The sequence below is a fragment of the Equus przewalskii genome, chromosome 11 (assembly GCF_037783145.1).
Source record: "Equus przewalskii isolate Varuska chromosome 11, EquPr2, whole genome shotgun sequence".
In the NCBI taxonomy this organism is placed as follows: Eukaryota; Metazoa; Chordata; class Mammalia; order Perissodactyla; family Equidae; genus Equus; species Equus przewalskii.
This window is the reverse complement of record NC_091841.1, coordinates 9185438-9206772: the sequence shown is the minus strand read 5'-3', so window position 1 is coordinate 9206772 and position 21335 is coordinate 9185438. Positions and strand designations below refer to the sequence as shown.

Sequence of the window (21335 nt, the reverse complement as noted above, 5' to 3'; positions counted from 1 at the left end):
GAAGATAAATATCTTTGCTGAAAGCTCTCGGCCCGGCTGCCAGCTGCAGTTTGCATGATGCTCTCACTGAAGCTGTGGTGGTCTGCTGGCCTTGGGCTCACAGGGGGGTCGTGCATGGTGCCTGCGGGCCAGCCCCCCGCCCCCGTGGCGGCAGCATGGCCAGGGGCCCTCAGGAATGGCCTCCCAAAGCTGTGGGCACTCACTTCTACCTCCTTTCCTCGGTGCCTTGGAGAATGACAGAGGCAGAATGTCCCTCTCAGCCTCTGGTGTGCACGGGCCGGAGATGAGAAGGAACATGAAGCCTTGGTCCCCAGGACCTGGATGGAGTCAGGAGATCTGGGCTGGAGGCATTGTCCTGACACTTAACGCCCGCCACTCGAACCTATTCCCAGAAGAGGAAACCGAGGGTCAGAGTGGTGGGTGCTCACCCCAACCGCACCTGCTTGTGATGGTCAGAGCTTGTGCGTGAGAAAGGCTTCTCAGATGCCCCTACGCGTGTCTTATCCATCTTGTACATTATCTCACGCTACAAGAGTCAGACAAGGGACTGTGGCTCGGAGGAGGGGGCTCGCACCGTCTCCACACACCAGTGCAGCGCCTTTCCCGTGGCGCCGGCGCATGCTCCTGCATCCAGGTGCTCAGAGGACAGCCTGCCCACTTGGAGGACTTCTCCAGGGTCGGAGGCCTCTGATGCCCGAGAGTCCAACCAGAACTGGGAAAAACAGTACCAGCAGAAACCTGCACTGCCGGCTCCACGCTGAGTCCTTCGCATGCCGGCCTCTTTAATCCACAACCACCTGACGAGGAAGGTCCTGCAGGTCGCTTCATCCTCACTCTATAGAGGGGGAGACTGAGGCACCAGAGACCCGAAGCACGCAGCTGGAGTGTCGTCCTGTGGGATTCACCGCCTGGTGCCGGCCTCAGAGTCCACGCTAACCTCTGAGATGAGGGTGTCCGTCCAGGGTGCTAAGGGGGCTATTTGCTGTGGACAAGCTCCCCCCCACCCACCCGCCCATCCCGTCCTCCGCCTCCTCATCCTGGACCTGCACCAGGGGACTGGTCGTTCCCAGCTCTGAGCATCGAGGAGTCGGCCATGGGGCCCCACTCTGTGGCTGTGGGCCCAGGCCGCGAGCTGTTTGTGGAAACCCATGGGGGCCCGCGTGTCAGCATCGTGGGCCTACGGGGGCCCGCCCAGCCACCCCAGGAAACACAGTCCCCGCCCGGAGCGGGCAGGACACTGCTGGGACAACTGGAGAGACCAGTGTGGAGGACAAAGGGACAGGACCCCCCAGCGCTGGATTCTTGGGGGCACCGTGTCCACAGCTCCCGCTGAGCCCCCAGGGCCCAGGCCAGGATAGGAGGGGCTTTCCCGTCTGCCTCGTTGCTGGCCTCTCCTCCTCACCCCAGCCCAGTAGGGCCCAATGTGGCGGCTGAATAAGTTGTCCACCCCAGGAAGTGTCCACCCCAGGAGTCCAAGTCACTGGGTCAGCATCCTTGATGCCCAGAGAAGTTCTGGCAAAGGGGGTCCTTCTAGAGGGAGGACCCCAGGGTCAGCGGGGTGGGGATTCAAGGTCATAGAGGTCAGATTGGCTGACTCAGAGTCACACAACATTGGTGCTGAAAGGGGCCCATTCTGAGATGATGGCAGAGAGGCTCAGAGAGGGAAGGGACTTGCCCAAGATCACACAGCATGTTAATGGCAAGCCAGGATTAGAAGCCGGGTCTCCTGACCTCGCCTCCAACGAGGCTCTGAAGGGGAAAGGCGGGCGATGACTCCGACCCCTCCCTCCTCTCTCGCCTGGTTCAGACACTGGTTTCTGATCTTGCTTCCTCCCCCCTCAGCCAAAGAGAGCTCCCTGGGTGAGCCGGAGTTGCCGCCCGACTCGGACACCGTGGGGATGGACAGCAGCTACCTCAGTGTGAAGGACGCCGGCGTGAAGGGGCCCCAGGACCGCGCCAGCGCCGACCTGCCCAGCCCGCTGGAGAAGGCCGACTCGGAGAGCAACAAGGGCAAGAAGCGGCGCAACCGTACCACCTTCACCAGCTACCAGCTGGAGGAGCTGGAGAAAGTCTTCCAGAAGACGCACTACCCCGACGTGTACGCGCGGGAGCAGCTGGCCATGAGGACGGACCTCACCGAGGCCCGCGTGCAGGTCAGTGGGGGCACCCGGGGAGGGTGGGAGAGCGGGGTCTCCCCTGGGCTCGTGCCTGGAGCCGGGACCTTCGACTGTCCCTCGACGGCCCCAGAGCTTTCGTGCCCTCACTCCAAGGAGAGCCTGGGAGGCCCCCGGCCAGCCCCTCATGCTCCTGCTGCAGCCCGAGCAAGTCTGCTCTGACCCGCCTTACTCTCGGCTTCTGCGCTGTGGGAGGGGTGGAAGGAGGAGGCCCCGGTGGAGGGGCAGGAAGCCTGTTAGCTGTGTTTCTGGGCTCCCCATGGTGCCAGAGTCCAGGCCCTGTCACGAAGCAGGGGATGACTGTCTGTGCTGTGGAAGCCCGCTCTTAGAAAGGAACCAGGATAAACGTAATGACGTTCACAGCAGCCCAACAGGCAGACACAGAATAGTCAGCTCTGCTTTCTACCAGAGGGCTGCCTCCTCCATCTTTCTGTTCCCAACTTATACTTCTTCTGAGAAGTCTTCCCAACCACTGTGGCTAAAGCAGTAGCCCCCTCCCACCACTCAACAACCACAACAGCCAACCCAACGGAACCCAGCGCAGCTCACAGTAACCCAAACCAACACAATTCAACCAACAGGGCCCAATACAACTCAACACAACCCAACACAGCTCAACACAACTCAGTACAATGCAACACAACTCAACACAACCCAACACAGCTCAAAGTAACCCGAACCAACACAATTCAACACAACAGAGCCCAACACAGCTCAGAGTAACTCAAACCAACACAATTCAACACAACAGAGCCCAACACAGCTCAGAGTAACCCAAACCAACACAATTCAACACAGCAGAGCCCAAGACAACTCAACACAGCCCAACACAGCTCAACACAACCCAACCCAACTCAACACAACCCAATACAATGCAACAAAACTCAACTCAACACAACTTAACATAACCCAAAGCAACACAACAGAACCCAAACAAGAGAATGCAACACAGCTCAACACAACTCAGTACAATGCAACACAACTCAACACAACCTAACACAGCTCAAAGTAACCCGAACCAACACAATTCAACACAACACAGCCCAACACAGCTCAAAGTAACCCAAACCAACACAATTCAACACAGCAGAGCCCAAGACAACTCAACGCAGCCCAACACAGCTCAGCACAACCCAACCCAACTCAACACAACCCAATACAATGCAACAAAACTCAACTCAACACAACCTAACAGAACCCAAACAAGAGAATGCAACATAGCTCAATACAACCCAACACAGCTCAACACAACTCAATGTAACCCACACCAACACAATTCAAAACAACAGAACCCAACACAACTGAATACGACCCAACAGAACCCAACACGACACAACCCAACCCAACTCAACACAGCTCCACACAACCCAACACAACACAATACAACCAAACCAGGTCACCTTCTACCACATTGTCTTATTTTATCTTCTTTATAGAATCTATGACTGGCTTAAATTATCTTGTCTCCTCCCACTAGAATGTAAGTCCCTTGAGGGCAGGTACTGTCTCATTGTTCATCACTGTATCCCTACCAATTAGAGAAGGCTGAACTCAGAGCAATAGGGCAAAACATAAATATTTGTAGACCGATTGACTCCTTTGTCCAGAGAGGTGTGTCCCCCCTCCCTGCATGTAATTACAGCAAAGAAAGAACCAGAAATGGGGGCCGGTCTGGTGGCACAGCAGTTAAGTTCGCACGTTCCTCTTTGGCAGCCCAGGGTTTGCTGGTTCAGATCGCGGGTGTGGACATGGCACCGCTTGTCAAGCCATGCTGTGGCAACCGTCCCACATATAAAGTAGAGGAAGATGGGCACAGTTGTTAGCTCAGGGCCAGTCTTCCTCAGCAAAAAGAGGAAGATTGGCGGCAGATGTTAGCTCAGGGCTAATCTTCCTCAAAAAAAAAAAAAAGAAAGAAAGACCCAGAAAGGAAGCCAAGATCTCCAAGTAACCAAAATACAGGTGATGAAATCCATGCACTAGAGCTCAAGCTTCAGCTTAACACAAAATAAATGTCATGCTCAGTTGCGTTTCCAACCCAAAGTGTGTTAGATACAGCAAATGTGGTGCTGTCATATAGCAGTTTTTCCTCCCTCCAGTGGGAGAGCAAAGAAGAATTTTTTTCTTTCTGAGGAAGATTCCCCCTGAGCTAACATCTACTGCCAATCTTCCTCTTTTTGTATGTGAGCCATCACCACAGCATGGCCCCTGGCAGGTGAGCCATGTAGGTGTGCACCTGCGATCCAAACCCAGGCCACCAAAGTGGAGCACACTGAACTTAACCACTATACCACCGGGGCTGGCCCACGGATTTTTTTAAAGCAGCACAGCTCAGTACGGCAGTCTGGGCCTCTCAGTGCCAGGACCAAGAGCCCCGCATCACTCACCAGGCCCCCAGGGCACCCCCCATTGCGTTAGTTTACGGAAGAACCTTCGGCAGGGTGCTTCTCACGTGTCAAGCAAAGGGCCACCAGTCTCCACCGTGTTCTGGTTCACGAGGCAGAGGCTTTTGTAACAGGTCCAGGGACTTTTCCATCTAAATGGCCAACATGAAAAAGGATGGGCAGTTCTCAGTAAATACGGAGCCATCCAGAAACTGCAGGGCCCCAAAGTGACTCTGAACAGTCATGCTGGTCAATCCTGTCGCCGAGGCCAGGCTGCCTGTTCGGTTCCTCTCCCATGCCTGGCGAATGCTGGCGGAAGGAAGGCAGGGCAGCCGGCTTGCCTGGGATTCCGGAAGCCCTCCCACACCCACTCTCTCACTGGCGGCGGGACGACCAGCCGTGTGACCTCAGGTGTCTCGGAGTCTGGACCGGAACCCGAGAGTCCAGCCTGGGCGCCAGCCAGTGGATTTGGAGGCTGGTCGTGGGACATTCCTGTAGCTGCCGTGTCGGTGTGGGGTGAACCCGTTCATTTTCCGTGTGTGTGTACACATGTGTGTGCATATGTGTGTTGCACACATGCTCTCTAACAAATGGATGGGAGTGCCCAGGAGTAGAATTCACTTAGTTTCAAAAGAGGGATGGCCTTTCCAGTCCAAAATGTGGAAATGACACTAGGGCACGTCTAGTATTTTTCAGTCACCACCATACAGCTAAAATAGTGTGTTCTCGCACACACACAGCTTTATGCCTACTTCCAAAAGAGAACTGAGGCAGCCTACAATTAAGGATTTATTATTTTCATCTAAGAACAAGAATAATGTCATGAAATGGGAAAGTAATTATGTCAAGAATCTAGGCTTAGGGGCCGGGCCCGTGGCCGAGTGGTTAAGTTCATATGCTCTGCCTTTGGCGGCCCAGGGTTTCACAGGTTCGGATCCTGGGCGCAGACATGGCACCACTCATCAGGCCACGTTGAGGCGGCGTCCCACATGCCACAACTAGAAGGACCCACAACTAAAATATATAACTATGTACTGGGGGTACTGGGGGAGAAAAAGCAAGGGGGGTAAAAAAAAAAAAGAAGAAGATTAGCAACAGTCGTTAGCTGAGGTGCCAATCTTTGAAAAAAAAAAAAAGGAATCTAGGCTTAGGATCATAGTTGCCACTGAGCACTGATTTCACCCCTGAGCTCCCTAGCAGCCAGGGCAAAAAGGGAAACCCTGGTGTATTATTACATATCTTCTAAAGGGAGGCTCAAAGAGTTACAGAATGTTAATATTAGAAAGGATCACCTGGTCCTCTCATCTGATAACGAGGAAGAGGAGGTCCAGAGGTGGGAAGTGGATTGCCTGTGATCAGGCAACTCAGGACCAGTGACTCAGTGGCAGTGCTGACACTGGAATCCGAGACTCCTGGGTTCCAGCCCAGTGCTTCTTTTACTTTAGTTTGCTGTACCAGGACACAGGCCAGATTGTTCTGAGCCTTTTCTCTGTCCAAGGCAGCAGGGTGGGTGGGATCTTGATGTGCGTCAGACTTCTGGGCTGAGCCATGAGCCTGGCAGTGCCCCGGGAGGTGGAGGAAGTGGGGGTGGAACCCCCTCCTGCCTCTGCTGAGTTTGTTCAGGGCCCGCACTCAGCTGGTGGGAAGCCAGGTGCCTGGCTAGAGTGTGGTGGGGACGGAGGAGGTGATGGGACCCGAGATGGACCTTTCCTGGGAGGAAGCCCGGGGTTTGGCGCCGCTCCAGGGGGCTGCAGGGGCCTCTCTGTGCTGTCTGGGATTCCAATCTCCACAGCTGGTGTCTGAAGACAATAAGACAGAGGCCTCCCCGCCCTGGGCCACCCCGCCCTGGCCCCAGATGGGCTGTGGTTAGGTTAGTGAGGCCTCTGCCAAGACGGTTGGTTCCTTGGGGAGAGGCCTGCGCTGAGCGGGCCCAGGCCAGGGTGGGCCCGGGAGCGGGGTGGTCCTGCGGCGCAACGTGCAGGCTGGAAGCCCAGGCCCTCACGGCCGGCTCTCCTCCCTGGGGTTGCACAGTGGAGACAGGCCTGGGGGCCCAGAGCATCTCGGGGGAGCTCTCAGAGCCCCAGGCTCCAGGGGTCAGAAAGGGATGGATGCTCCCAGCCTCAAGGCCCTAGAATGTGAGCACAGGAGGGGCCCACGAGGACACCCTCTGCCACGGCCCCTGATTGATGCGCGAGGAGATTGAAGACCAGAGAGCCTAACTTGGTGCCAGCCTCCATCTGGGCAGGACAGCTCCAGCCTCGGGCACAGGGCTGAGACCAGCGAGGCAGGAATCGGAGGAGGAGGCGAGAGTTCTGCTCCCAGCGGCTGCTCCCCCACGGCCGCGGCCGCTGCCTCCCATCTCCATCTTCAGCCCTCATATAAATCCTCCAGCCTGACCCTCTTCCACCCCCTTCCCAAAGCCAGCGCTGTCTCTCCCCCGCCGGCTCGTCTATCTTCCTAGATAACCCGGGGCTCCCCTCTCCCCGCCTCCTCCTCCCCCACACCCAGCTCCAGCCCCCCCACATTCCTGCTCCCCCCACACGCTCCTCCCGCAATCGCAATCGTAGGCCCCCTGCTCGCTCTGCGTCCCTTTGGCCCATCCAGACCCTGTGTGACACCTCCTCCAGCATCTCTCCGCCTCCACTCCCCACCCGGAGACCCGAGCCCAGACACTCCGGGAAACCCCCCACGTAAACTTCTTCTCGCCTTCTCCCCACCCCCCAGGAAAGAGAGAAGCCATATATCTTGAAGCCTCCAGCGGGCTTCTCCCCTCCCCCCGGCTCCCCGCCCCCCCCAGAAAACCCTGGGAGGCTGAGGAGCGAGCGGAAAGACTGAGCTAAGCCTGCAGGAAATTAAACATGAAATGAAAACAAGCCGTCGGATTCGTTCTCTCATCCTGCCCAGGCCCCGGCCGGGCCGCTGATAAAGGGGGATCCCGTTTCAGCAGCGCAGAGAGGAGACCCGATCCGCCCTCGGCTCCCCGCGGGTGGCCTAGGCCTGGACCCCAGGAGCCCCTGGAGGACAAGGGGCCCCGGGGGGCTGCGGGGCAGGTCCTGAGACCCCCAGCCCAGGAGAGGGCCCGTCTCCAGGGACGAACGACACAGGAAGACAGCTTCTCCCATACCAGAGTCCAGAGGAGGATATGGACTCGGCTGGCACGTGTGCATGCGTGTGTGTGTGCGTGCGTGTGTGTGTGTGTACACTCATGCACACACGCGTGTATACTTGGGACTAGGGGGGAAGAGAGCTGCAGCCCCACCCTCCCTGCACCAACATGTGACACACACACCGCATCCTTTTTGACTACTTTCCTCCAGCAGAAGACAGCCAGAAAGGTCAGGAGCTATAAATAAATAAGTGTGAATTCTCTAAAGACTCGGCGACAGCATTTTTCATTACCTCAGCTGCTGCTTTACGAGCGCCACCCCTGTGTGGACGTCAGTGCAGATATTAGCCCCATTTCCAGATGCAGGCACTGAGGCTATGGGCAGTACAGGCGCTCCAGTGGCCGCTCCGGTCCCCGGCTACGCTTGAGGCCCGAATGGGCCGAGCAGCCTCTGTGCTGCCCCGTGGGGAGCCCGTCCGTGTCTCCCGCCGGGCTCCGTCTCCCTCCTCAGAGGATGCTCGGTGCTCAGTGGAGAGCTCTTTCCACTCTCCTTGGATTCTGGCTCTGCAGCCACTCGACTATGATGGACGGGAAGTGTTGGCACCCGGAGAGCAGGGACCATCCCAAGGAAAGAGGCTCCCCGGGTGCCCAGGCCCGGGAAGAGCCTGCCGCGGCTCCTTGCAGCTCTGCAGCCGAGGTTCCCTGTGCTGTGCGCCCCGCCACGAGGCTGCAGGCGGTGCGCTGCTCCCATGTGCCCGCCTGCACCCGAGTCCGCCAGCAGGTGTCCATCAAGCAGACAGGAGTCTCCCTGCAGGAGCTCCGCGGCCCGCCTCTGACTCAGCCTGAAGCCATTCCTGGCTGGGAAGGGGTCCCTCCTCACTCCTTCTCCCCCACTTCCCTGCCGCCATCCCCCCCACCCAGGTCCCAAGTCCTGGGCAGGGCTGGCAACCCTAAGGCGAGCTTGGGAGAGCTCTCAGCTTGCCAGAAACGTTCCCGCAAAGGAGAAGGACCCAGTGCCCCCCTGCCCCCCGCCACCCAAGACCCTGGCTCACACACCTGGCTCAGAGACCACCCTCCCTGTCAGGTCCCGGTCGAGCCAACGCCTCCCCCGCATGCTGAGTGACAGATGGGCTTCCATTCCTCAGCATCAGCCGGTCTTGGGTGTGAGACTTCACAGGGCCACCTGCACTGACAGCGCAGAGGACAGACCCCTCCCCGTGGCCTTGGAGGCCCCCCACAACCTGCCTCCTGCGTCTGTGATTCTCTTTCTCCCGCCGTGCCCCCGAACCGAACCGGGCAGCGTGGCCTCCTGAACGTGCCCTGCTGTTTCTAAAGTCAGCCCTGGGCTCTCCTGCCTCCAGCCGACACTCGAGGCCAGCTCCATCCCCCCCTCCACGAAGCCGCCCTGACGGCCTCTGGCGCCCAGCGGAAGCCCTGTTATCCCAGAGGACCTTTGACACAGGGGGTGCCGAGCTGGGGGGCTGCTTCCAACAGGGGCTGCAGAGAGGGCCCAGGAAGGGAGGAAGTCTGACTCGGGGCCAACGGACAGGCCCCAGGGAGCCGGGAATGTTTCGGAAAAATGTGGCAAGACTGTGTGTGTGACCCTCTAGTAGAAGGACTTTCTGGAAGAGCGTTCACAGCTTTGATCCGGTTTCCACAGGCCTCTGGCCCCCAGCCGATGGGGCTGCACCATGTCGGGGGTAGTTACATGGCGGCTAAGATGACCAGTGACGTGGTGCACGTGTGTGTGGGACACTTGCTTGCTCTAGATTCTGAGGCTTACAAAAAGAAAGTTCCAGGCCCAAGATCACAGCCGCGGCTAGTTGGGGGTGAGCTGCCTTCCCGACTCTCAGCCTCGTTCCGTCTAGACTGTAAGCTCTTGAGGATAAAGATGAAGCAGACACCTATCTGTGGCCCCATGGCCTGCTGGCGGGGCTCGAGGGACCGGCTTGCGCCGCTGAAGGCGAGGCCTCTGGCTCCGGCCTGACCCCCGCGACGTCGGCTCTGTCCTGCAGGTCTGGTTCCAGAACCGGAGGGCCAAGTGGAGGAAGAGGGAGCGTTTCGGGCAGATGCAGCAGGTTCGAACCCACTTCTCCACCGCCTACGAGCTGCCCCTCCTCACGCGCGCTGAGAACTACGCCCAGGTAAGTCCCTGCCCCAGCTGCCCGCTCCGGCCCCGGGCGCTCGAGAGCCGAGAATGGGCACCGCGGAGGAGGGCCGGGACCCTGAGCGGGGACTCATGGCCCCGAGTTGCCCTTCAGGCCCAGCCCAGGTGTGTGTCTGTTTATACCAGCTGATTCTGTGCGACACAAGCGTTGACCCCGGCTTGGCTGGACTTAGGGAAGGGAAGGTCGGGCAGTGAGAGGCGCTTCTCCTCCGCTGCTGTTGCCATTTCCGCTGTGGGCACCAGAGCCCGGCTGGCCGACGGCCGTCTGGAACCGTCGGGGTGTCTCCCACGAGAAGGAGTCCTGACACCTGGGGGCCTTGCGGCAGGGCTGGAAGGAACACGGGTTCTGAGTCCCAAGACTTCGGTCATCGTCCCAACTCCAGATCTTTCTCCCTTCAGGCAAGTCACAGCGCTCTGAGCCTCAGTTTCGTCCCCTGGAAACTGGGTGTTATCACACCCAGTCCTTTGGTAAGGTTGTTGTGAGGTCTCAATTAGACAACGCAAAAGTACTTTGTGAATTACACGGTTTCCAAAAGCTTGCCCTGCCTGCTCTCCGCGCCCCCAGGCTTCGGGCTGTCTTCTCCTTCCATCCCCCCAGAGCATCTTCTTAGAGGTCAGTCAGCCGGGCCCTGTTCCAGGGGCATTTGAGTTCTCAGAGAGATGCAAAGGGACGAAAAGTGAGGCGAATACTGTCAGGCACCCAGGATGCTGGGGAGATGTATTTTGGACCAAGTCCATTCCTGACACCCCTCAACCCATCTGGCAGAGGTGGCCATTTCCTCTCTCCCAGCCCTCATCCGGGCACAGCCTCTGCCGTCGACTCCAAGCCTGGCGCCCCCAGCAGCAAGTCAGTGGCACAGGCCTTCCTAAGTTTCCATTTTTTTAAAGAAAAGTTATTATTTTTTGTTATTTTATTGAGGCCGCCTTGGTTTATAACATTGTGTAAATTTCAGATGCACGTGACTATATTTCGGCTTCTGCATAGGCTGCATCGTGTTCGCCATCAATAGTCTAGTTTCCATCCATCACACACACACGTGCCCCTTCACCCCCTTGCGTCCTCCCCCCACCCCCGATCCTTCTCAAACTCTTCCTAAGCCTCCCTTACTTCTCCCTGTCCCAGGGCTGTGCCAGCATATCGTTCCTGGGCGCCCCACCTGGACCAGCTCTGCCCCTCCCCCTCCAGGACTCATACAGAAGGGGTCAGGGGCCAGGCCTAGGGGTGCGGCTGAGGAATGTGGGGTGTCTCATGCACACACGCCATCTGCATCAACGCTTGCTACGTTGCTTCATCCCTTTCACCCCTCTCCTTCCCCAAACCCAGCCTCCCTCTTGCCCCTGGAGTGTGGACCTCCAGCCCTGGCTGCTTGGCCTTGCTCTCTGCTGCCTGAGCTCATGCGCTGGAGGGAGAGACACAGCACAGGGTGGTATCTCCCTCTCACCCGCAGTTCCACACAGCACGTGCCCCAGACCCCTTGAAAGAGGAGGTGGGGAAGGCCAACCAGTTCCCCATCACCAATACAACCAACCCAAGGGATGTGGCAGGCCGATCTGCCAGCAGGTCTTGTTGCCATGACAGCGCTCCGTGGGATCTGGGGCAGAGTTCCCTCCTCATTCTGCTTTGAGGTGCTTTCCCCAAGTGTATTACACAGTGTGGGGGACAGGCCGGCAGAAGCTGCCGAGGGCCACCGAGGATCCCCTGCACACAGCTGAGAGGTGCTCAGTCTCCTCCTCCGAGCTCGTCGCGCTCACCCTGCCCTCCACCCAGGACTCTTGGAGAGAGGGCTTTTTGGCTGATTCCTCGGTTCTCCCTCCTCATAAATGCTTAGAGGAAAGTGGGGTCCAGAGGTGGAAGCTGGGGAGGGGAAAGAGATTACAGCTTCACAGCTGGAAGAGAAGATGTCCAGTTGAACCCCCACCCACTGTCTGAGCATCCTCCATGCCCCCAAGGCATGCAGGCACCCAGCCTGGCTCCATCCATCCATCCATCCATCCATCCATCCACTCTCGGGCACTCACGGCCTCCTGAGGCAGCCCCTCCTGTCCTGAGTTAGTTCTGAAGCCTCAAGGGCATCAGCCCCTGACACCTCAGCCACGGACCTTGGCTCCTGGGAGATTTAGGCCCCCACTGCCCACCCCACCCTCTTCACACCACAACCTACAAGCCCAGAGCCCATATTCCCAAGGCCAAAGGTCTCCAAGTTCAGGTCAGCTCCCACTGGTCAGGATGCTCCAGGCTGGGGAGGAGCCAGAGGTGAGGAAGACACAGTGGCTGACCTTAAGGAGTCCACGGATGGAGAGACGAAGTCTGCAGTGGAATCTAGAATGAGGAACCCAGCCAGCTGAGGTGGGACTGTCCTCAGCTGCCTAGTCATGCCCCGAGGGCAGCCCTTTTGCTGGATCCTGGATGAAGTTTGAAGTTCACTCCTTAAAACAGAATTTCTCTCTGCTGTTAGCCTGGCCCTGGGAACAGAGCAGCCAGAGGGAGCATGGAGCCCGGGCTTGGCCACAGGGAGAGGTCATCCAGGGGACGGGGAAGCCCCTTACGTGCCGCCCCCAGCCCCGGCAGCCTGTGACATCTCTCCCTTCCCTCTCCCCAGATTCAGAACCCATCCTGGATCGGCAACAACGGGGCCGCCTCGCCCGTGCCAGCCTGTGTGGTCCCCTGCGACCCAGTGCCCGCCTGCATGTCCCCTCACGCCCACCCCCCTGGCTCTGGGGCCAGCAGCGTCACCGACTTCCTGAGCGTGTCTGGGGCTGGCAGTCACGTGGGCCAGACGCACATGGGCAGCCTGTTCGGAGCCGCCGGCCTCAGCCCGGGGCTCAACGGCTACGAGCTCAACGGCGAGCCGGACCGCAAGACCTCGAGCATCGCGGCCCTGCGCATGAAGGCCAAGGAACACAGCGCGGCCATCTCCTGGGCCACATGACAGAGCCCCTGCGCCCCCTCCCCGCGCCCTCCCACCTCGGGGCCGGGCCGCGCCCCTGCTCTCCAGGCCCCCAGCCTCCCACTCGACGCCCCTCTTAGGAACCTGGCCTGGGCCAGGGGCCTGACCCCAGCACTTTCAGCCGCCCCGAGTCTGAGGCCCGCACACTGCAGGAAGGGAGGGGGCAGCCGACCCTGGCCCTCGCTGGCCCTGAGGCCAGGACCCCTGCTCCTGGCCAGTGGCCATGGAGGAAGCCGGGTGGCCGTTTCGCAGCTTTGCATCCATTATAAGCTGAAGACCCCTTCTCCCCATTCCGCTCCTCTGCCCTGCCCGGTTTGACCGTTGAGTCAAGTTCAGATTCCAGTCCAGACCCAGCAGCGGCAACAGCGCGGCCGACCGGCCTGCCCTCCTCTGTGCGGTCCATGGTCCCCAGGCCCTTGGGTGGCTGTGTCTGAGGGACAGGCTGCCCTGCAGACTCAGCCTCCTGCTCTCCCGCCTCCTTCTCCTAAAAGCCCGTGGAATCCGACCTCCGGGACCCAAGGCACCTGCCTCGCCTTCACCCTGAGTGGCGAGGAGTCCCCGTCCTGGCGGTCCCCAGTGCTGGACACCCCCAGAGGGAGCGGGCAGAGGAGGAGAGCCACAGAATCCTGCTGTCACCCAGCAATGCTGGCATCTAGGAGGGTGGACAGTGCCCAGGGGACACGTTCCCACTTCCTCGGACCCCGGAGACTTTGCAAACACTGCAGGGGGAGGACACAGACCACCCACGGTTCCCACGGTGCTGGAGAAGAAAAGCTTCTAGAGAGAAGAGGCCTGCAGGGAGGGCCGGGTAGGGGCAGGGGACGTGCGCACACTCCCGCTCTCCGCCCCCTGACACCCACTATGGGCAGGGTGACGGCTCCCTGGGCAGGCCCTTCCAGGAGGATCTGGAGATGCTTGTCCCTCCCTTACCCCACCCTGGTCACTTGCCAGGGCTGCTGAGCAGTGGCCCGGCATGGAAGGACGTACACCTCAGACATACAAGCTAGGGCCTGGGGTCACGGCAGCGGAGGGTCAGGAGCAGCGTGCAGGATTTGCCAGAGGTCCTGTGCCCGCACTTGGCCTCCAGACAGCAGGTGGGCCCTTCCGCTGCTCAGCCTGCCTGCCCTGCCCAGCCGTCTCCGGGCAGCACGAACCACCCAGAGTCTTCCACGCAGGTGGGGCTCCATGTGCCTCCAGGCTTGGGGCAGACACCCTCCTTCCCTGGGGGATCGGAAATCTCAGCCCCTCTCCAGCCTCTGGAAGGGCTTGTGGGCCGAGCTACTCTGGTCACAGGCTCCGTCCCGGGTGTGGAGACAGGACGCCCTTGGGAAGCCGTTTTCTCTGCCCGCAGGAAGGGCCTCCTTCCGTGGGGGGCTCCACGCCTGCCTCACTTAAGACCTGAAGCTTGGGTTCTGGCACCAGGTCCAAGCTGCCACCTCAGCTTGTGGCCCACGGTACCCGTCTTCCGAGGCAGGCCTTTCAGAGCCCTGGGAGGTCCTTCCAGCAGGCAGCCCTGGGGAGAAATGCTTGGCTCTTCCACCTTCTCCCTTGACCCTATCAGCGAGGAGGGCCGGGTGCGCCGGGCCAGGGCCTGGCCACAGGGCGGCCCCTCGGGTTGGGGGGAGAAGACTGAGGTGCTCGCCTGGAGCTGCAGGAGGTTTGGGGGGCGTCGTGGCCTCCAGCTCTGCCTGTGTCCTCGTCTGCTCCGGAAAGCAGGCTGGGGAGGGACCAGGCTGGGGCCTCACTTGATAAGAGTCACACCCCTCTGTGAACCATCACTCGCAAATCCATCTTTGAGAAGTGGCAAGGGTCTCGGACAGTGAATTAAATGCTCTTGGAGGCTTGGCTGTAAGCGCTTCATATGTTGGAGGGTCTTGGCCTGGCTCTTCGGAAGTCTCTTCCAGTTCTGAGCTTCGCTGAAATAACTCCGACTCCTCAGAATCCAGGAAGGGAAAGGAAGACATTGCTGAAGGCTAGGGACAGCCCCCCGTGTCCTCCATCAGTGCCCTAGTGGCTGCGGAAGGACACGAGGGGGACGTTCACCATAGGTCTGTTCTCACCCGGAGGGAATCGGTACAAAGAGAAAGAGAAGTAGAACTCCAGAGAAGGAGGGGAGAGAGGGAGCGCTCTCTGTGGATTTTTCTGGAAGGGACCCCCAGAGCTCCACTCCTCTGTGTGTCTGCTTTCTGGCTGGGCTAGCTAAGTCAGGCAGATTTCAACCAAAAAGCTTGAGAAGAAAAGGCCTCTAATAGCAGAAGGTATTGGGGCTCTGGCTGCTCGTCCCACCAACACAGCCCAGTGTTTACGATTAAAATGCCGGTGCAAAAGGTCCCTGTTCATCCCCCCACAGGTAGCCGCCCAGCCCCAGGCCTGTCCTCGCCCCGTGCCAGACCTCTGGGTCCTGCCTAACACTCTGAGAATCACAGATCGCCCAGCTGGGAGAGACTGGAAACCCTCCAGTTGGTCCAATCCCTTCACAACGGAGATGAGAAGACCCCCGCCCCAGTGGAACGGGGACTGCCCTGGGCCGTGTTCAAGCCGAGGCAAAGCTGAGAGAGGCACGGGGCGAGCTCACGCAGCCACTCAGCTCCCTGACGGAGCCCCCTCCTCAGCCGTCTCTCTGGTTCCCTCCCAGTCGGGTGGCTAGGCCCAGGCTTCTGCGCTCTAGGGCGGGAGGCGTCCCCCAGCAGCTCCTGTGATGACAAAGCCAGCTTGGGGGCCCCTCCGGGCAGGCCGGCTGGCTTTCTCAGGAGCCGCGGCTCGTGAAGGCAGGCAGAGAGGAGAATGGGCCTGCTCCGTGGGTCGCTGCTCAGTGAATAAGCTGAGAAGGTGAGGAGTGCCTCTGGCTCTTTGCCTAAGGTCTCAGAGGAGCCGGCGATGCAAAGCTGGAGGGATGGGTGGCTGGCAGACCCGCGGGCAGCGCCCCCAACACTGGGAGCTTCTGATCTCTGCTGGGAGTGAGTCTGGGCGGCCAAGGCCTCACACGTAGGTGCTGCTGCCGCCCTCAGATGCCATCACCACTCCCAGGGCACGGGAGGAGAGGCTCTGGGGGTGCCTGGAGAGGCTGGTCTCCGAGTCTTCAGCGACACAGAGGACACGGGCTCTGTAACTTCCCTTGAATCCTTTCAACCATACTTGATCCTCAGCTCTCACCGTCATGCCTCCGGCTGCGGGGAGCACAGCGGCCAGGTTAGTTCAAAGACACTGCAAGGGGGCAGGGGCAGCAGGCGTGGGTTGGGTCCCCAGCACACACTGCCGTGGCCGCACTGGGCCCAGCCGCAGTGTCCCCTCTGCCCTCATTTCGGCTGGGTGGACAAGAGGAGCTTTTCCATGAAAAATACCATGTACTCTCCTTACAGAGCCGCCATTTGTGCTCTGGGCTGGGTTGTCAGGAGACCATCTTGCAAGATGCTCTGGGCTTTGTGGGCTGCTTGCTGCGCACAACAGTCAAGCGCAAAGGCAAACTGGTCCAGCTCGGGGAGGATGACTGGCAACCTGGGCCCCAGGAGAATAATCCACGACCATAAAAGAGGGAAAGGAGAAGACAACAAAACCTTGCTTTTCAAAGTCACACTGACACTTCATTAGGATGCTGTAGGGAAGAAAGAATTCCAGAGAACACGCCGTGACCTAATCTTGCCCTCTCCCTTCTCCCCCCTCACTTACGTCCGTGGAGCTAGGTCTTTATACTACTGATTTTGAAGGACAGTTTTCAGAGTCTAAGAGTCCGTTGGGGTGCGCAGGGGTTGAAGACAGCCGACGGAGCACGAACCTCGGCCAGTACGGACTGTTCCCCACTGTAAGATATTTTAACCCTGTATAAACGCAACTTTTCCTTTAGCTTAATGGCCTGGGGTGGAATATTAAAAATATATATTAAAAATACATTAAAAATTCAGAAAAATGTATAAAAAAATTCAGGTCGGTTCTGTAAAGTTTTACTGCCTATACCACCATGTAACGACATTATAGCGAAATATTAAAAGGAGACGTTCCTGACTTTTTAAGTAAGTTATTGCACTTACATCCTTTTGGGGGGCGGCGTGTTGAGGAGGGGGGGACTTGGGGCCCAGGCGTGGGGCCAAAGGGAGAGCGGAAGCAGCTGGACGCTCCCAGGGCACCCGGCTGGGCCCAGTCCAAACTGTCTGTTTGGTTGTTGTTTGCAATAAACGCTTACTCCCTCCTTCTCTCAACTGGAACCTGTCTGTTTTGTTCCTGACTTGTGACAGATGAAATGCGATCAGAGGGGCCTCTGAAATCTCACGTTAATTGAAGTCGGCAAAAAATACTAACAGTGCCCTTTTGAACTGCTGACACAGTACAGAATGGATTACCAGGGCTAGATTAACAACAGGTGGCCGGCCAAGGCCCCTGCACAAAGAAGGGGGTGCGTGGCCTGCGAGGGCCTGGGATACACCCCCTTCATCACAGAGGACCTGCCTGCACAGCGGGCAAGCTGTGGAGGGGGAGAGGCGGGGAGGGGTCCCGAGTCCTTTGCCCTGGGGGGCACAGCGGTGGCTCCCTCGGCCTCTGCATCTCGGGTGTGCTCAGCACAGCCCTTCCTTCCGCTCCTCAATGTCCCTGCGGGCTGGTCTCTGTCTCCAGGGGCTGCTCTGAGAGCAAGGGAGAGCCAGAGCATGGAGGTCCAGGGCGTGGGGGCCCCGCTGCCTGGCACAGAGCACCGCATAGGCCTCGGGGAGGGGCCGTTCCCAGCCCTGGCTCTATTCTTAGCGGCTGAGGGAAATTGCAGGAGGGGTGGCCAGATGATTTGTAAAGCAAAGCTCCAAAAACAAATGAGGAAGCGGGGAGGGGCCCAGGTTCTGCAGCTGGACACAGGCTCCCTTCTGTCCAGCACGAAGGTGACTCAGGGACGAGGCAGTTAGCCCCAGGGCCCCCTGAGCGGAGAGGGGAGTCATCTTTGTTCACCAAACGACCTGACGCTCGGCTCGCACACCTGAAGGAGGGGAACAAGCCAGGGCAGGATCAGCCAGACAGGACGGGTGCGTGGGCTCTGTAAGCGGAGGCGGCACAGTGACATAAAGGACCACGGCTACTCCCAGGAGAAAGACGTCTCCCTCGGGCTCCCAGCTGTGATCCGAGAGGAGCTCATTTTCACCCTGGCTTCTGATTCCTGGAAGGCAGCTTTCTTAGGGCCACATCTCAGACTGGGCGCCCTTGCAGAGACCGTTCACAGGGCATCTAGAGCCGGCGGGGTTTTAGGTTGGCCTGGGCTGGGAACTTGCTTTTAAAAATGACCCCTGTCATCTCGTGGGGCTCAGTGTCATGGTGACACGTGGACGCTCCACCCCCAATCGCTGCCTGTCCCAGGGCAGGACCCGAAGCAGGGGGAGGGCCGTGGGCGTGGGGGGCTGCCTCGTGCCCCGACTTCCATCTGTGGGAGCTGAGCTACCCCAATACCAGATGAGCACGGCTGTCGGAGGGGGGGTGGCTTGACAGGGGGTTCAGGCCACTCCCTGGGACTGTGCCTCTGGGAGGACAAGGCCGGCAGGGCTTCCTCAAACCCTGCTAGTGGCTCAGTCTTTCCCTGTCTGGCCCCAGGACCATCCGGGGCCTTTCACATGGCCACCTTCCTGGACTTGCCATCTTTCTGCTTAGAAGGGCTGTGCCCTCTCCGCAGACCCTCCCCCGGGAGGACGCCTGTTCCTTCTCGAAGGTTCTCTCCAAATGACAACGTCCTCCATGCAGCTCTTTCTTAACTCCTCGCCCGACCTCAGCCTCCCCCCGTTACTTCTGTGCTCCACAGCACTGCTCAGAAGACTATGTCGGCACGTGGTGCTGTGTAGGTTACCTCTTGACCTGCCCGCCTGTCCCATGTGCCCGGAAAGCTCCAAGAGGAGGCAAGACGGTTCTGGTCCCGTCCAAATGCCTCGGAAAATAAGTATGTTGAATAACTGAGTGAGGGAAGGGGAGGGAGGAAATGAGGAGATGCTCCGTTTCAGCTCGGGTCGGGAAAAGGCAGGTCAGAAAAGACTCGGGGATTCACGTTAGAGAGAGGCGTCTGCTCAGGCGACTGGAGGTCAGCCCGGAGTGAACGCGGAGCCTCTGCTCAGCCGTGGACCTTGCCCAGCCTGTTCCTCCAGGGGCCACGTGCATTTGTGACGAGCCAAGGCCGGGACAGGAAGCCTGACCCCTTAGGGGTCCTGGGGTTGGGCCAGCTCCCCGAGACGACCCAGAGGTCTTGTGTCTGAGAGTGCTCATCTTAGACCTCTCCCACAGGACCTTGCGTCCCATCCCCGCTTTCTCCGAGTCATCCCTGGACGAGCGGAGTGCCCCTGAACCCTCCACACCGCCCCAGCCTCAGGGGCAGTCTGCAGATGGTTTCTTTCGTGCTTGGGTGCAACCCCAGCAGAAGCTGCTCTTGCCTTCAGTTTCTCGCCAATCTCGCTGTGCCGCGGCTGTCTCAGGGCGCCATGAGCCGGCGGGGCCGGGTATGGGCAGAAGTGCTCGGTTTGGCTGGCGGGGAGCGGGGCGGGGCAGTAGTGGTGGTCCTCCCCTTGCACACGCCCAGACTTGCACACTCAGCAGCTGGGGAACAATAGGCCCTCCACAAACAGCCCATTCCCCAAAATAGGACTTCCTGCAAGCTGTGTGTGTGCTCCGAAGTGACAAGATGCGCGCCAGCTCCAGAGACAATGGGGTGTGAGGGCTGACATTTTCCCAGGAATTCTCTGATTCCAAACAGATTTTTTTTTTTTTAGCTCAACACAGACCAACAGGCTTGAGGAAGGGCAAGCTTCCGAAAAGCGCTTCAGCTCATGACCATGTGCTCACCATGTGTGAAGGTGCTGCCTTAGCTGGCTGGGAGCAGACCCACGGTGGGGCCTGCTGGGATCCCCCTGGAGCCCTGGCCAGGGCTCCGTCAGATGTGCAGAGGCCACACACTCTTGCCACGCCTCCTGGGATTTCTCTTTTGGTTACATCACAAGCCTCCCCCCGCATCCTTTCTCTGTCCTCTACCCACGATGTATGTCTGTAATTCTGCAGGCTCTGTGGACAAGGGAGGAGCTCCCTGTTGCTATGACATTAAGGCCAATCTACATTACGGAGAAAGAACGAAAATAAATGGGTGCATGTGCGTGCATGTATGTGCACGCATGTGTGTATGTGTGCATGTGTGTGTTGGGAGGACAAGAGAAGGGGCTAAGACTGAGGAATGAGCCACAAAATCAGCCCACATCTCCTCTCCAAGACAGGTCTGGACAGAAAGCTCTGTTGAGACGAGAGCAAGGAAAAGCGCAGGCCAGGAAGCCGTGTGGAGACCTGGGTTTAAAAACTGACTTTGCGACATATTAGCTCAGTTCTTTTAGACAAGCCACTAAAATCCTGATTTTCAAATTTCTCATCTGTAAAATGCGGATAACCACTTCTTTCCTGCTTATCTCACAGGGTGGCTATGACATCCAAAAGAGTGAAAGCATTTGGAAATAGTGAAGAGCTGTACAGACAGGACGAATCCTACCCTCTGGGGACTGGGAAGGGCCCTGGGGGCTGACATCCATCCTAGTGGCTGAGGGCAGGACGCCAAGGCTGGGGTACTCTTTCACAAAGTGTGTCCCCATACTATGAAGCACTGGGAACCCCCGATATCATATTTATGGGACTGGAAAGGCGGGCTGGTGAGGGAGCTGGTGGCAAGCAGTGTATTAGTCTGCTCAGGCAGCCATAGCAAAATCCCCCCGCCACGGTGGTTTAAATGACAGAGCTTTATTTTCTCACAGTTCTGGAGGCTGGAGGTCCACGATCAAGGTGTTGGCAGATTCTGTTTCTGGTGAGGCCTCTCTTCCCGGCTTGTGCACGGTCACCTTCTCTCTGTGACCTCACACGGCCTTTTCTCTGTGCTCACGCAGAAAGAGGGTGAGCTCCGGAGTCCCCTCCTCTTCTCAGAAGGCCACCGATCCTATCGAATGAGGACCCCACCCGCAGGACCTCACTTAACCTTTATTCCCTCTATCTAGGCCTTATCTCCAAATCCAGTCCCATTGGCGGTTAGGGCTTCAGTATATGAATTTTGCAGGGGGACGCAATTCAGTCTCTAACAAGCCACGTGGCTAGTATGTGTTATAAGGGTGAGGGGCAGGCACGGAAACAGACAAGAGGCTGCTCCTGCCATCCGCACATCCCAAAGAGCCTCAGCAGGTCGCAGCCAGTTCCCAAATGGGTCCACTACCTAGGCTACTGCTAAGTGGTTACTCTCCATTCCTTGTCCCTCTCTGTTCCACTCTGTCATCAACACTGATGCCAACGTGATGGTGCCAAAGACCGGCTGTGCTCACATCCCTGACGGGCCCACTCGTCTGAAAGCCCTCACTCTGCTTACAGGCGGCATTTCAGCTCTTCTCTTTAGCCCTAAACTCCTACCCGGCCTCGTCTTCTGGAGCTCCCCAACCTGGACTCAGTGCACCAGCAAATCCCGGACACTCATACTTTCCCATCTCCTGTCTCCTCATCCTCCCCTCGGGTCCGTGCACCTGCCCCACCTCCCAGCACAGCCCTGCCCACCAAAGGCCCATCTCCGCCTATTGGTGTCACCTCCTTCAC

At 58.7% G+C, this 21335-nt stretch overlaps 1 protein-coding gene across 3 annotated transcripts in view; it reads left to right on the top strand.

Annotated features, from left to right (window-relative positions):
* The window catches only part of ALX4 (ALX homeobox 4), a 45926-nt gene extending 28957 nt beyond the window's left edge, over positions 1–16969 (top strand). The window contains exons 2-6 of one of the 3 annotated variants that reach the window (XR_011524087.1): positions 1843–2153; positions 9677–9805; positions 10228–10296; positions 12429–15965; positions 16136–16787. Coding sequence is in view for 2 of the 3 variants with exons in the window: in XM_070564882.1 (XP_070420983.1) it covers positions 1843–2153; positions 9677–9805; positions 10228–10296; positions 12429–12758 (839 nt within the window). In the remaining variant the exon portion in view is untranslated. Of the gene's footprint in view, positions 1–1842; positions 2154–9676; positions 9806–10227; positions 10297–12428 lie in introns of all 3 variants that reach the window. The other 2 variants (XM_070564882.1, XM_070564883.1) reach the window with 2 other exon arrangements.
* Positions 16970–21335: the final 4366 nt, after the last annotated feature.